Below are 15,094 nucleotides of genomic sequence, written 5' to 3'. Positions count from 1 at the left end.
AAAATGCTGCATATACTGTCAAATAGACATTTTTAATATAATTTATTTTTTTGTCCATCTATTGAAAGTCTAGGCAATTAAAAATTTCCTCTGAAGAGATCACTTTATATGATAAAGCTTTTAAGGTTTTTATCATATATAAACGTTGATCAATTACCATTACAATTATCTCACAAATATTTTCTAACCAATTGTGTTGCAATAGCTGACATACAGCACAAGGAAGCTTGATTTCAAATTGAATTTAGAAAGACGAGTAAACAGTAATAAAATAAGAACAAATAAACAACTGACTAACAATAGCACAAATAAAGGTCCTTTCACACTGGACGCGATTTTGACGCGCGAATAATTTGCGCGATGGTTTTATTTTTGGATCAGCTGTTTGTGTAATGAGAGCTTCCACACTGAATGCGAATGTGTTGCGGCGAAAAAACGACGTTTATTTTTTTCGTTTCGATGTAGATTTTTTTAAACACTCGCAGCGATAGAAAAGGCTTAAACCAATCACATACAAGAAAACAAAGGTGACGAAATGTCCAGTTGATGTCTTTAGCCATTCAATCAACATGAACCTTTGCCAGGTATCGCATTTATCACGAGATTACAGCTGTAGTTGTGTTTACAGCTGTACAGATACAGAGTGTTTGCCCACTATAGGCTACAGATTACGATATTATAATCAATACGTTGATTTTTTTCTAACCTAATTGTGTCCGCGACTATAGAAAGTGAATGTTTTTCCGTCAGTACGACTGTGGCACTTAAATGTTTACATTGTGACTCAACTGGAAGCAAAGCTGGAAACAGAGCTGCTCCGGATCGATCGGTTCCTGAAGTGTGTCTCTGGAGGAGCTCCTCAAATTGTCCCACGGACATTTGAAAGTAAGTGCGGAACCGGCCATGATAAAGTTTTAGCTTCTGTACAAGATTAGCATACTCCCCTTCAGACTCTCTGTTCTTTAAGACAGGGTGCACCCAAAATCTTCTTTTCGGTCTTTTAAAGAAAATGAAAAGCTTGTCTCCACTGAATGATGAAGTGTCCGTGTTTTCTCAGCTGTCGCCGCAAATGTTTTGGAATATTGGAGCTCTGAAACGTCATAGACGTCACAAACTCGCGTCGCGGCTGATGTGAATGGTTTTGACGCGAACTATTCGCACCCGAAATATTTGCTTTTTCCGCTTCGCTTTTTCGTTACGCGTCCGGTGTGAAAGGGCCTTAAATACAACAGAAAAAAGATACAAATGAAATAGATTGCTTTATTTTTTCAGGTAGGTCTAACAGTATTCAGGTAAGAAACTGAATTTAAAAAAACAAAGTAATCAAATTTAAAATAACATTGGATAATCTTCATTATAAAAAATGAAATACAGATGAATCCATTAGAGTTACACAAGTTAATCAGTCAAGAGCAGTAAGTGACCGTTTGCCTTTTTGTAGTTTGAATAATAAATAACTGCTGTCCCTTTAAGCCCAGACGCACGCATTGATCCCTAACACTGTTCCTGTCACACATTCTTCCTGAACGGTTTACGACTGTGTTTACGTTAATACTCACCAAGATGGACATTGAGACATTTTTTGAGTGTATTTGACCATTTAAAAGCTGGGAAAAGGAGCTCATTTTTGCCCTTGAGGCGGCTTTATTACGGTATGTGTGTTTGCGCTTCAGATGCGAGCGCGAAATCTGCGGGAATGAGTAGAATTAACGTTATGTGCAACCCAGCGTGAAATTCAGACCCGTTACGCCAACACTAACACGCAGTCATGAGGAAAAATCCAGCAGAACACGCGTTCGCCGTGTTCAGAGGTTTAACCGGACTGAATGAGAGGAGGTGGGAGCGTGTCAACTCACTGTCGGTCGGAGAGGAGAGCGCGGCTGGTATCGATACTGTAGAAAAGGAATATTGTATCGTTTCAGATATTTCAGTATCGATACATATCGAAATATCGATATTTTTGACAACACTAATTGATACCATGGCAAAAAACTGTAAAAGTAATTGAATAATATGACAGAACTTACTATTCATTGTTTTAGGGTTAAAAAAACCCTAAAAACTCACTTGGCCGGCATGTTCCTGCCAGGTTCCTGCCCTGCCCTGCTTCACACAGAATATTAGATCCGGCCCTTTAAGAACTGCACGGACCAAAATAATTGTAACACCCGATTTCTCATTCAACTCTGTATACGTTCACTAAAGACATATCCAACTGCGTTTACCCGAATACTCGCCAGGACATGCATTTTTACATATTTTTTACCATTCAAACCCAATAATCCGCGAAACTGGCGTCGCGATCTGTCTGAGTGAAAAGCGTGTGCACGCGCTTCAGGCCAGAGTCCGGCAGCGCGCGCAAGCTTTTTCTTGAGCTGCGTATATATATTTGACTGTTCTGCTTCCATTGTTTAGTGAACGGTGGAAGCAGAGCTCACACACACGTCCTCACTCCTGCTGTCACACATCGACGCAAATTAAGAAATACTGCTCTTATTAAAGTGCTGTCATTTTTAAAGTACCAGTACTAATACAATATCATATCGTACCCAATTTAGCCAGTCGACTAAAAATATTGAGGTCGACTAATTAACAGCGTCGACGCAGTCGATTGAATCGACCAATCGCAAGAGGCCTATAGTATTCTGATTTAAAATATAAATAAATAAATAAATAAAACCGCAGCCCTGTGCTGTTTAGAAATCGCATGTGCTCAAATCTTGATTGCGATTAATTGCACAGCCCTAGTGTGGTTATGCGTGAGATTGTACCTCTCTGGCCTCATGAGGTGTATTGCCATCCAATCTGCAGTACTCGAACCCTCTCCACATGCAATAATCTTCTAGAATATCCAACACACGTGTCATCTGGCTGAAAATTAACACTCTGGATCCTGCACACACACATATCCAGGATTAAATGCACAAAAACATTAAACAATTCATATGAATTACGATTAAAAGAATAAAAATCGCATCAAAATTTAAAACTCCTCACCTTGCTCTTGCACTTTAGGCAGAAGCTTATCCAGCGCAACCATCTTGCCACTGTTGATGACAAGGTGTGTGTCTGTAGTGTATGGGGGACCAGGCTCCGCTCCGTCAAACAGGTACGGATGGTTGCAGCATTTCCGCAGCTGCATAAGAATATTCAAAAGCCGCATCTTATCCATCTTTCCGGCAGAGTTCAGGATGTCAATATCCTTCATCAGGATACGTGTGTACCTGGTTACATCAAGGAAACACATTTTTTTTTTATTCCAACATAATGATAACTTCTCATTATTTTTCAAGGTGTTCACATCTAGACCTTGTTTAGTAGTTTATTGCCAAGTACTACTCTATAATACCAATGGAGCAGGATGGACGACTAGTCCAACAGCTGACAAAATTGGTTGATTAATAGTGAGTTTATCAAGATGTTTTTCTTATTTCTTAAAATATATTTTTAGCAATGTTACATAAACAGATGGGACTTCTCAGAGAGGATTTCAATATGCTGGCATATAACAGTTAACCCTCTTTGAGAAGTTACATCACTAAACAATTTTTATATACAGGGCTTTCTAAAGAAAGACTGCTAAAGTTCTTAAAGGTCCCATGGCATGAAATTTTCATTTTATGAGGTTTTTCAACATTAATATGAGTTCCCCTAGCCTGAATATTGTCCCCAAGTGGATAGAAATGTTGATCGGTGTAAACCCGAATTCTGGCTGTCTCTCTCTGCCTTTGAGAAAATGACAGGTCAGACGAGCCAATCCTGAAGTCTCCTGGTTTGACGTCCAAGCAGGAACGGTTTCCTCCCTTTCCTCCGCCCAGAGAATCTGGCACGCCCATGCAAACGCTCGACAGATCATTGCATCATTGCTTGTGAACGAGTGAATGCTGGCAGTTTCTCAGTGTTTGGATGTACAAATGAAAACAGAAGTCTTTTTTCAGTTCCTTCTGATCTGTGATCAGTGATTTCTGATGGTTAGCTAATTATTTACTATTTGTGCACACGCTGCGGCTTCTCTCTCTCCCGACAGAACGGTGTTTTCATGTTTTCTATCTTGTGAGTCAGTGTTTTTGTACGTCCTCGTCGCGTCTATCGGTTCTACAATGTGCATACAGTCGTTACATCTTTAGAGATAAACCTTACACACGCCGAGGCTCGGGCTGCACTGTCCGGTCGGCCTCCAACATCCCCGACCCCCAGTACTGCATCTGGCCCACAGCGGAGGCGCCTTACGCGGCACGAGATTAAGCAGAAGGGGGTAAAGGCCCATTTATACTTCTGCGTCGAGTGTACGCCGTAGTGTACGCCGTAGTGTACGCCGTAGGCTACGCGCGTAGCCGACGCCGTCGTGAGCATTTATACTTCTGCGCTGTTGTCTGCGTCAATGTGCAATTCCACATGCAGACGCTAGAAGGCAGTGTCCTCGGGCATGTTGGTGTAATCAAGACAACAGCCGAAGAAGAAGCAGCTTGATGTGTAGAATCTGTGCATTCATGTCGGAATATCAGCAGCAGTGAGAGAGCGGCTTTTCTTGCTGCTTGAGTTGTTGTATCTAATACAAATTAAGCATCTCTAGTTGATTAGTAAAGCTAAATAAGGCGATCTGGCGCTGGAATGCATTTGTGAAACCATGCGGAGCTCGTGGCCGCTGTTTTCAGCAGCGGTGGCTCAGCAAGCGATTGTTGTTGCGGAGACTTCATTCACGAAATATACCCTAATGTGTCCCTGTTCTTGATATACAATTACTGATTAACATCTTTGGTTTTAATGAGAAAATAAATAAACTATATTCAGCGGATCTATGTATTTATTTACTACCATAAAGAATCGCTGGACTGCAAAATAGTGTGTTATAGCAGACGTAACGAACTATCATCCAATTTCTGGACACACACACACACTCCTATCGCAGATTTTTTATTTATTTATTGACCTGAGGGAAGGGTTCTGGCAGACCAATCACAGCGCTTGCGGTCCGCGTAGAATTGACGCGTTGTTACATTTTTGGAGAGGTGCGCGTCAGGCTACAGCGTAGGGTACGGCGTATCCAACGCGTCTATGCGTAGGGTACGCCGTACCCTCTGCGTGCACTCGACGCAGAAGTATAAATTGGCCTTCAGCGTGAGGGTATCTGGGCTAGGCTAGCCAGCTATTCCCACAATAAACTGGATTACATTCGATTACTGCTGTTGTGTCTTTGTTTGCGCTGTGTACTCAATGCGCGTCACTGACGCTTTCCATATGATAGGAACATCTAAAAATAATGGTATTATCAACACTTACTCATAACTCGTTCATCTCGACAGCTGTAATGGTACTTTGCATGTGTTACAAAGTTGGTAATAATGATGAAGACGGACTCTGCGTGACTGGGACTCGTGTTTATTCAGAACTCTCAAATACAAACACAATAAACTCGCGCTGACTGACAGCGCTCTCATAACTCAGTAGTTACTATAAATAACTTTGTTAGCAATCGCTGAGCTCAGTCTCTGGTACATTAGTGATGTCCGGTTCGCGAACGATCTTTCTTTTGAACCGGTTCTTTTTAGTGAACCGAATCAGTTCACCAAATCGGACTGAATCGTTCTAAACGGTTCGCGTCTCCAGTCAGCGCTGATCCATAATTTACTAAAGCTACTAACTTTCTGACATGAGTGACAGCCCCTCCGACTAGAAATAGACTAATAACCTGGAGTATATGCTGTAACTAAAACAGTTCACTGAACTGAGACTGACAGAACTGATGTGAAGTGAACTCAGGTCCATCCGTCTCTCTGGCAGCAGCTCGTGCCTGCTCGTGCCTCGTAGACCTCGTTAAACCACGCCCCCTCCGCTCATATCAAATGCAAAGATGTCAGCCAATCACAACAGTGGGCGTTTTTACTGAAGTCTCACAGCAGACACGCCTCTTGTAACAGGGCCTTCAGCCACAGGGCAAACAGCAGTATAGAAAAAATGCCTTTTATTTCTAAATTATGATATTTTATGATGTAAAAATCATACTAACAATATAAGTACACCTCAGGAAACATTATAAAATAATAGAAAAATGCCATGCCATGGGACCTTTAAGACAACCCACTGATGAGAGTTAGGAATCAAAAATCTGGGTGATGAGCAATAGTGTTTATTTACAGTATATTTTCATTTCACCAATACCCAGCACACACGACACTATAAATAATCACCCAAAGTGTTTATCAAACCATATGGCAAGATTTAAAGCGCCCACGTGAAAATGAAGAGACGTTTTGGGGAGAGAAATAAGAGATTCCTAGTCTAGCTCTGTAATTTGTGTGATATTGATCAGGTGACCAGAATGTATAAAATAACAAAGCCTCAACATAGCACTTGGTAAAACTAAAATGTGTTTTACCACACAAGTTCTGGTGATATCAATGTCACATTAAAGATTAATGTCTCAATATTTCACTAATGGAAAAAAAATTAAGCAAAAATGTACAACTCAATCCATCAAAGTGATAAATAATTTGTAGCACAACCTCTTAATACTTACATAGTTTCATCAGATGAAGTCAGAATCTGTCCCTACTAACCTCTGAATGTTGCTTCAGTGATATGATCGATCAATGCGTCTTGGGTAAATTTAAACTTGACTTTTAATGTGGTCAAATGCTATAATGTGAACCAATGATCAATTTATGTCTCTTCCCTTCAAATCCTGTTTTATTTTTTAAGGAAGTTGTGTGTGAGCTTACCATTCTCTCTGCATTTTACTGAGCCCCAGGTAAATCTTCACCTCTTTCTTGGGAGGAAGATTCTTCTCCACCTCCGCTTTAATACGACGCAGCAGGAATGGACGCAGAACCTGAAAACAAACATTCAATCGCTTAAGTGTCTCATCAACAAAAACTATTTCAATGCTGGACAATACTAAAAATATATTCAAAAGAGAGAGAGTTAGACTCACTGCATGAAGTCTTTCAACCAGCTTCTGGTCACCCAGACAGTTATTTGTGTCGAACCAAGAATCAAAATCCTAAAATTATAGAGACATATGTTGTCATGGTGGTTACATTCAAGTGGCTTCTTGCCTAGGTATTTTTTATGCTAAGCTAATTATATTTTTAGCCTATATCCCTAAACCTAATATTTACAGAAATATTTCTGCTTTTTTAGGTTTCATTAAGTCATTATTTAGTATGTTTAGCCTGTTGGCTGCTTCCCTTAACCTAGGTGACTTCAGGTTTTGATATTCTTTTGTGAAATGTCTGCCATGTAACAGTACAACGCAGTAACTATATGTTGTCAAAATTGAGTTATGATCAACATTGTGCCTTTTAGACTATTCAAAGGTTTGAAATGGTCTTCAGTGTCACATGATCATTCAGAAATCACTCTAATATGCTGATTTGGTGCTCAAGAAACTTTTATTATTTTCAGTTGAAAACGGTGGTGGTGCTTAATATTTTTGTGGAAACCGAGATAACGATACATTGTTTTCAGGATTATTTGATGAATAGAAAGTTCAAAAGAACAGCATTTATTTGAAATATAATTTTTTGTAACATTATAAATGTCTTAACTGATTACTTTTAATTTAATGCATACTTGCTAAATAAAAGTATTAAAGGGATCATGTCAAATTTGCATTGATCTTTTGACATATAAGGGGGTCTTTGTACCAATAAAACATCCTGCAAGTTTCATAACTTGTCCTCATTATAAAGCTTTTATTATTGTGGGATCTGTGACATCACACATGCAAATCAATTTGCATATGATTGTCTTCAGAGCAAGACATCGATGAATAGTTAAATTCATCGCACCATAGGCACCACCCACTGGCGTGCAACGGTTGACATTTTCTGACACTGGATGTGAGCGTATCAAAAGCAAATAGAACCCATTATATTCACTGCCGCTGTCTACACTGGATACAGTACACAGATGTGCGTTCAGTTTCTGACATACTCCACGTGCTGGAGTCTGTTGACAACAGGACAAATAGAAGAGTCAAAGAACATTAACGTCCGGTTTAAACAGCTAGTTTGAGTCATTGTACAGGCTTCAGAAGGAACAAGTGGGATGGTTCATTTTAATGGCGTACAGGATTGCTTCTGAGGATTATATGTTTGTTTGGAGCATTTCGTTAAAAAAAAATGTTTGCAAAGAAACTTTTGTTGGAAGATGAAGTATTGTATCTGATAGCAGTTGCATCACAAAATGTAAGTAAATGATTTCATAATGCTTGGTCTGTAAATGACGGTTTTATACGGATAATGCGTTTTAAACTGTACAATAGCAAACGGGCATTGATACTGTTTACTAAGCAATGATGTTAGCCAATCATAACAGTGGCCGCTTACTGGCAAGCCTTAAAGGAGCCGTCCTTTAAAAACTGATCATTTCAGAATGAGGGTTAAAACAATTGTTTTTCTGTATATATATTTGTTTTTTTGTGTGTGCAAAAAACTTTACTAAAATTATACTAGAACCTCAAGGAACATTTTAAAATAACAAAAAAAATCCATGTCATGACCCGTTCATTTATTAAAAAAAATTAATTACATTTAATTAAAAACCATTTGAAGATAATTTTTCCTAATCTTAGTCCTGATTTGGTTATAAACTTGTTATAAACTATAGACTTCTCTAAACACAACACATATGCACAAACACAGTTCAACACAACTGTGACAGACACAGCACCATAACGTGTGGGAGGAGATAAAACAGGATGCAATATTTAAAAAAGTATGACTCACACTGGCAGAGTTGAACACATCAGGCAGCAGAAAGTTCAAAAGCGACCAGAGCTCATGTAGATTATTCTGTAGTGGGGTACCAGTCAACAACAGACGATTGGTCGTCTTAAACTCACGCACAATTTCTGACAACTGAGAGCCGGAGTTATAAGAGAAAGAGACAGCAAAAAGGAGAAAAAGAGGAAAGATTCTGTGAAGTATTTTCCTCTGTATGAGATCGTTAAATCATCTCAGAAGTTTTATGAGACATCTTCTGCTTTTTAGTAACTCTTGCATTAATTGGGTCTCATCAGTTGTTCATCTGTGTTGAAATACCTTTGATTTCTCGTTTTTGATGCGATGGGCCTCGTCGATAACCAGATAACGCCAGTTGAACTTCTTAAAGACAGATTTCTCCCGAATCACCATCTCGTATGATGTCACGCACACGTCCCATTCTCCAGGCATCATCACATCACGTATGAACGCTGCCTAAAGCACACACACACACACACACACACACACACACACACAAACACACACACCAATTAAGACTGATTCATTATTACACAAGCATTTTCAAGGACCTGCTACTAGGATGAAATTGGATAGAGAGGAAATAGAAGGAAGAAAAGTGAGAGAAAAACTGAAGGACACACACACACAAACACATCCCATTCACCAGGCATCATTAAGTCACGTATGAACAGCGCCTAAAACACACACACATACTAATTAAGACTGATTCATTACTGCACAAGCATTTTGAAGGCTGTGCTTGTAAGATGAAAGTGGGTAGAAAGGGAACATAAGGAAGGAAAGTGAGAGGAAAACAGAAGGACATGAGCAGCCTTACTCTTTCATCTTTATTCCCAATGAGACAGACGGCCTTCAGGGTGGGCACCCAGCGCTTGAATTCATTCATCCAGTTATGCAGGGTAGATTTGGGCACTAGGACCATGTGGGGGCCGGGGATGTTCCTGTAGTGCTTCAGGTAGCCTAGCAACGCGATTGTCTGCAGGGTCTTACCTAGACCCTGAACCAATCAGAACACACAAATCCAATGAGTCACAGTCCATGACATCAACAAGACAGACCCAGAAAAATTAGTTTCACTGAAGCCTCTGAAAAGATGCCGGAGTCATGTTTTCATTGTCATGAGTCTGTGTGGTTCCACAATGACGTATATATTTAGACTATTCCTGAAAATGTAGGCATTCAACTACTAAATCATATAGTTGCTTTTAAGTAGACCTGTCACTATGAACATGCTGTACTTCTACTGTTGCTGTGTTGACCTTTATTGTAAAATATTAGAGAGTGATACATTGGGGTTTTTACCATCTCATCAGCCAGGATGCCATTAATGCCGTTCTCATACAGAGATATCATCCAGTTCAGGCCTCTGATCTGATAATCTCTCAAAGTTCCATTCTTAACATCTGTCAATAAATGAAAAACATTAATAATCATTTGATTAAAATTTCATTTGATCACAGGTGAATGAGCAACAGTATAATAAATCATTGAAAAACTGGAAGTACTAGAAGAGGTGCTTCAATGTTGCACATTATATAACTGGTGCTGTTTTTCTTGACAGCATGTTATTACAGTTTGTGTTGATTTGTTGTCACCTAGTGTGTTATTAAAGGTGCCATGTGTAATTTAGCAAATTGCAAAAATAATTGTTTTCAAACACACAGAAGCGCAAAGAAGACAAAGACAGAAAAATAATGATGATGCATGGCCTGTGTGCTTTTTTGTGATTGAAAACAATCATTGTTTTTGCAACTCCATTAGGGCTGTTAGTAGTGCAGAAATTATGCACTTCACCTTTAAAGCAGTGGTTCTCAACCAAACCCCCCATTGTTTACAATAATATGTGAAGGCCAAGACTTTTCCAATTTGTCATGATTTACTTAATTTGTTCAAATATTTTTTACTTACAATTTCTACCTGATATTTTAGAGCTTGGCATAACTAGAAAAATAATTAACATAGTTATAAGGTTGTTCTAATTCGCATGACTTTTCCAGGTCTATAAATGGCGCTTTTGCAATGACAATATCTCATTTACCCAGGTTTTCTAAAAAAAAAAGTGTCCTAATGAATCCAGTTGTTGAGGGCATGAATAAAAATAAGATTTACCTATATTTATCTTATTTTAATGTTTGTTTCCTCTTATTTTAAATCACTCAAGAAATCTTGAGGTCCCCTTGGAAGTTTGCAGAGGTCCCCTAGTGGGCCCAGGCCCCATGGTTGAGAACCGCTGCTTTAAAATAATTTACTCATCCTCAAGTGGTTCCAAAAATGTATACTGTTATATTTTCTGTGGAATACAAAATGATTAGTGCTGGGAATCGTTTAAATTTTTTTTACTAATTAATCGCATCTTTTTCTGTAATTAATCGCGATTAATCGCAAGGTTTTTTTTATATATTTTTGGAGTTTTTAATATTTTGATATTGTATTAATTTCAGTTACTCTCCAAATTAAAGGGTTAGTTCACCCAAAAATGAAAATTGTGTCATTAATTACTTACCCTCATGTCGTTCGACACCTGTAAGACCTCTGTTCATCTTCAGAACACAAATGAAGATATTTTTGTTGAAATCTGATGGCTCTGAAAGGCCTCCATTGGCACAATGCACGGTTCACTCTCAAGACCCTTAAAAGGTACTAAAGACGTCGTTACAAAGTCCATCTCACTACAGTGGTTCTAAAATAACTTTATGAAACGGCGAGAATAGTTTTTGTGCGCAAAAAAACCCTAAATAACGACTTATATAGTGATGACGATTTCAAAACACGGCCTCATGAAGCTTCGAAGCGTTATGAATCAGTGAGTCGAATCATGATTCGGATCGCGTGTCAAACCGCCAAACTGCTGAAATTTGGCGATCCAAACTGCTCATTCGACTCACTGATTCATAACGCTTCGAAGCTTCATGAGGCCGTGTTTTGAAATCGTCATCACTATATAAGTCGTTATTTAGGGGTTTTTTGCGCACAAAAACTATTCTCGCCGATTGATAAAGTTATTGTAGAACCACTGTAGTGAGATGGACTTTGTAACAACGTCTTTAGTACCTTTTAAGGGTCTTGAGAGTGAACCATGCATTGTGCCAATGGAGGCCTTTCAGAGCCATCAGATTTCAACTAAAATATCTTCATTTGTGTTCCGAAGACGAACGGAGGTCATACGGGTGTCGAACGACATGAGGGTAAGTAATTAATGCCAGAATTTTCATTTTTGGGTGAACTAACCCTTTAATGTAAAAACTATTTAAAGACAGCATATTTTAAATATTTGTATCAGTATCACTGATACTAAAGTCTCTATGAAACATCAATGACATTACATTACAGTATCACTGAAAGCTACCAATTTCAACATTTATTAGGCTTTAAAAAAACTACTTTTAATTTAAGTGAACTTAAAACAACCCATTATAATAAATGTTATATTTAACCATGGCCTTCCCAGTTAGACATATACAGAAATGTAATAGTTATCAAACACCTTTCTTAACTGCATAAATAATAAATGAAATATAGATTAATCATCATTAAAGCTACACTTTCCTCTGTACCCGTTGCTCTATGATGAACATTAACGACAGCCATCTTCGGTGCTCCTGTCACTTTAAGAACGGCCGCTGCCGAACTTGACGCTGTCCCGCGCGCATCTCATTTCCTCACAACTCTTTAAGTTCATTTAAGACGTTATTTGACTAATTTAAGACTCCTAATGTGAGAATACTCGACAGAACTGGCGTTTTGGCAAAATTATCTGTGTTGTTGTTATTGTTTGTTCAAGAGCAAAAGAGAACTCGATCTGTGCACGTGCCACGAGACTGGCGCGAGTCTGTCTGTACGGTGAATGTGTGTGTGTATCCCACACACACACACACACAGACAGGACAGCGCGTTCTCTTGTGTCTTGTCACACGCTTATATGGTTTAAAAGCATTTACATGAATAAGAGCGTGATCATATAATGTAATGCTGGGCAAAAATGTATATAAAAACGGACGCTGCGTTAATTTCGTTAAATATTTTTAATGCGTTAAACTGAAAAAATGAATCACCCGCGTTAACGCGTTAATTTGCCCAGCCCTAAAAATTATATATTTTTTTAAACAATCTTTATAGTGTAATACAAAGACCATGTATAGTAACCATGAACTGTCAAGATCCAAAAAGAAAAAAAAAATGCCATAAAAAAGTACCATAAAAGTAGTCCATTTCACCTTTTCCAATGCACGGTACGACTTGGCTAGGCATGTCACGCCTTGGCTTGCTTTACTTGTTTGATTTTTCACTGCAGTTTAGTACCACTTCAAATATAGACTTATTGTTATAGTTGCGCCGCCTCTACTGCCGTGACATCATTGTAAACACGAAATGATACTGCGGTGGCTGTTGCTGACTATTTAAATCTAGTGGGTTTGGTGTCTCATGTCGCAAATCAAATTCACGCTGGTAGCGACTATTCTCTCTGACCAATCAATGATCTGCAGTGGTTCCACGTCACATTCAGTATCGGTGTGGCTTGCTTGGAACCTCAACCGAGGTGGTACTAAAAAAAGTACCAGGTACTAGTCCTGTACACAGTGGAAAACCACCCAAAAGTGAGCCGTACCATGCAGTGGAAAAGCGCCATACAGTATCTCTTAAAGGGTTAGTTCACCCAAAAATGAAAATTCTGTCATTAATTACTCACCCTCATGTCGTTCGACACCCGTAAGACCTCCGTTCATCTTCGGAACACAAATGAAGATATTTTTGTTGAAAGCTGATGGCTGAGAAAGGCTTCAGATAGGCCTCCGTTGGCATTCAGTACATTGACACTCCTAAGACCCATAAAAGGCACTTAAAACGTGGTTACCAAGTCCATCTCACCACAGTGACTCTACAATAATTTTACGATGCGACGACAATAGTTTTTGTGCGCAAAAAAAATCAAAATAACACCTTTATCCAACTTGTTCTTGTCTTCCGTGTGTGCCTCCACGACGCATGTGCGAGAATATGCTCAGATCCGGCGTTCGAACACATGACCCAGAAGCGATTTGTTTACAAGCAGAGGAAGACGCGCGTATCTAAGCTGTTGAATTCTACATTGATCGTGCTTTAGGTCTCGGCGTAGTTCTCAATATGGGGTTAAAGTGTGCATTTCATGGATTCCCGAACCCCGGCGCTATGTCATATTCTCACGCATGCGTCGTTGAGGCACACACAGAAGACAAGAGGAGGTTGAATAAAGTCGTTATTTCGATTTTTTTTGCGCACAAAAACTATTGTCGTCGCATCGTAAAATTATTGTAGAGTCACTGTGGTGAGATGGACTTTGTAACGACATTTTAAGTGCCTTTTATGGGTCTTGGGAGTGTAAATGTACTGAATGCCAATGGAGGCCTATCTGAGGCCTTTCTCAGCCATCAGCTTTCAACAAAAATATCTTCATTTGTGTTCCGAAGATGAACGGAGGTCTTACAGGTGTCGAACGACATGAGGGTGAGTAATTAATGACAGAATTTTCATTTTTGGGTGAACTAACCCTTTAAGTCTTCAGAAGTCATATGATAGGAACAGGCAGATATTAAGTAATTGTACATAAACAGACACAAACTGACTGTTCATAAAAATATTGTTTCATACATGAGGGTGACTCCTCAAAACGAACAAGAACATTAGCTGCCTTCCTGCTCTCAGATAAGAGTTCCTCATCCTCCTCCTGCTCTGTTCGACGATGGCGGTTACTGAAACACAATCATGGGCAAGAAATAAATCAAACCAAATCACCATGACGACTTTTTGGCCGCTAATCTCATGCATGTGAATGTGTGAGCATGCATGTCTTTGTATGTGTGAGTGAGTCTGACTTACTCTCCTACAGACAGCAGGTTCTGTTTCTCATCCTGTTTAATTCGGGGTCTCCCCATCTTTACCTTCAAAGGTGAGGTGGGGGATTTCTGACTGGCAGGCTGAATGAAATGAGCGAACAGTTCAGTCTGCTTCAGCAGGAACTCAAATCTGTTTGCACGGTCCGTTTTCTGTATTCAGGTGAGAAACAAAGATTTGTGAGTAAATTAAGAACTGCAAATTCCTACTTCAAACTCAGTAAAAACTATTTTAACTTTACAAAGTTTGGTCAAATAAAAATAAAAAAACTACCCTGTTGGTCAGCAGGGGCGAAAACAACTATTTTTTTCTACATTTAATGTATCTAACATTTTAAAATTGACTGATTGATTTTACATGATTTTTATTTCATCAATTAAGAATCAAATTCTAAGCTGTGTCCGAAACCTGAAAAATACTGAAATTCTCATGCAGTATTTGGTACAAAGACATCAAGCATGTCTGAAATCAGTGTTTGT

At 39.0% G+C, this 15,094-nt stretch overlaps 1 protein-coding gene across 2 annotated transcripts in view; it reads right to left on the bottom strand.

Moving 5' to 3' along the window:
- smarca1 (SNF2 related chromatin remodeling ATPase 1) overlaps positions 1–15,094 on the bottom strand; it is a 66,412-nt gene that overhangs the window by 47,184 nt on the left and 4,134 nt on the right. For both annotated transcript variants that reach the window (XM_079815677.1, XM_079815676.1), the window contains exons 3-12: positions 14,601–14,767; positions 14,373–14,473; positions 10,050–10,150; positions 9,565–9,744; positions 9,045–9,200; positions 8,730–8,861; positions 6,932–7,000; positions 6,720–6,829; positions 2,998–3,224; positions 2,772–2,893 (exon numbers count right to left, since the gene is read on the bottom strand). In XM_079815677.1, coding sequence (XP_079671803.1) covers positions 2,772–2,893; positions 2,998–3,224; positions 6,720–6,829; positions 6,932–7,000; positions 8,730–8,861; positions 9,045–9,200; positions 9,565–9,744; positions 10,050–10,150; positions 14,373–14,473; positions 14,601–14,767 — 1,365 coding nt within the window. The remainder of the gene's footprint in view (positions 1–2,771; positions 2,894–2,997; positions 3,225–6,719; positions 6,830–6,931; positions 7,001–8,729; positions 8,862–9,044; positions 9,201–9,564; positions 9,745–10,049; positions 10,151–14,372; positions 14,474–14,600; positions 14,768–15,094) is intronic.

Source organism: Gobio gobio (genome assembly GCF_949357685.1).
Source record: "Gobio gobio genome assembly, chromosome: 4".
NCBI lineage: Eukaryota > Metazoa > Chordata > Actinopteri > Cypriniformes > Gobionidae > Gobio > Gobio gobio.
Note: the sequence above shows the minus strand (reverse complement) of the source record. Positions and strands in the feature narration are given on the sequence as shown.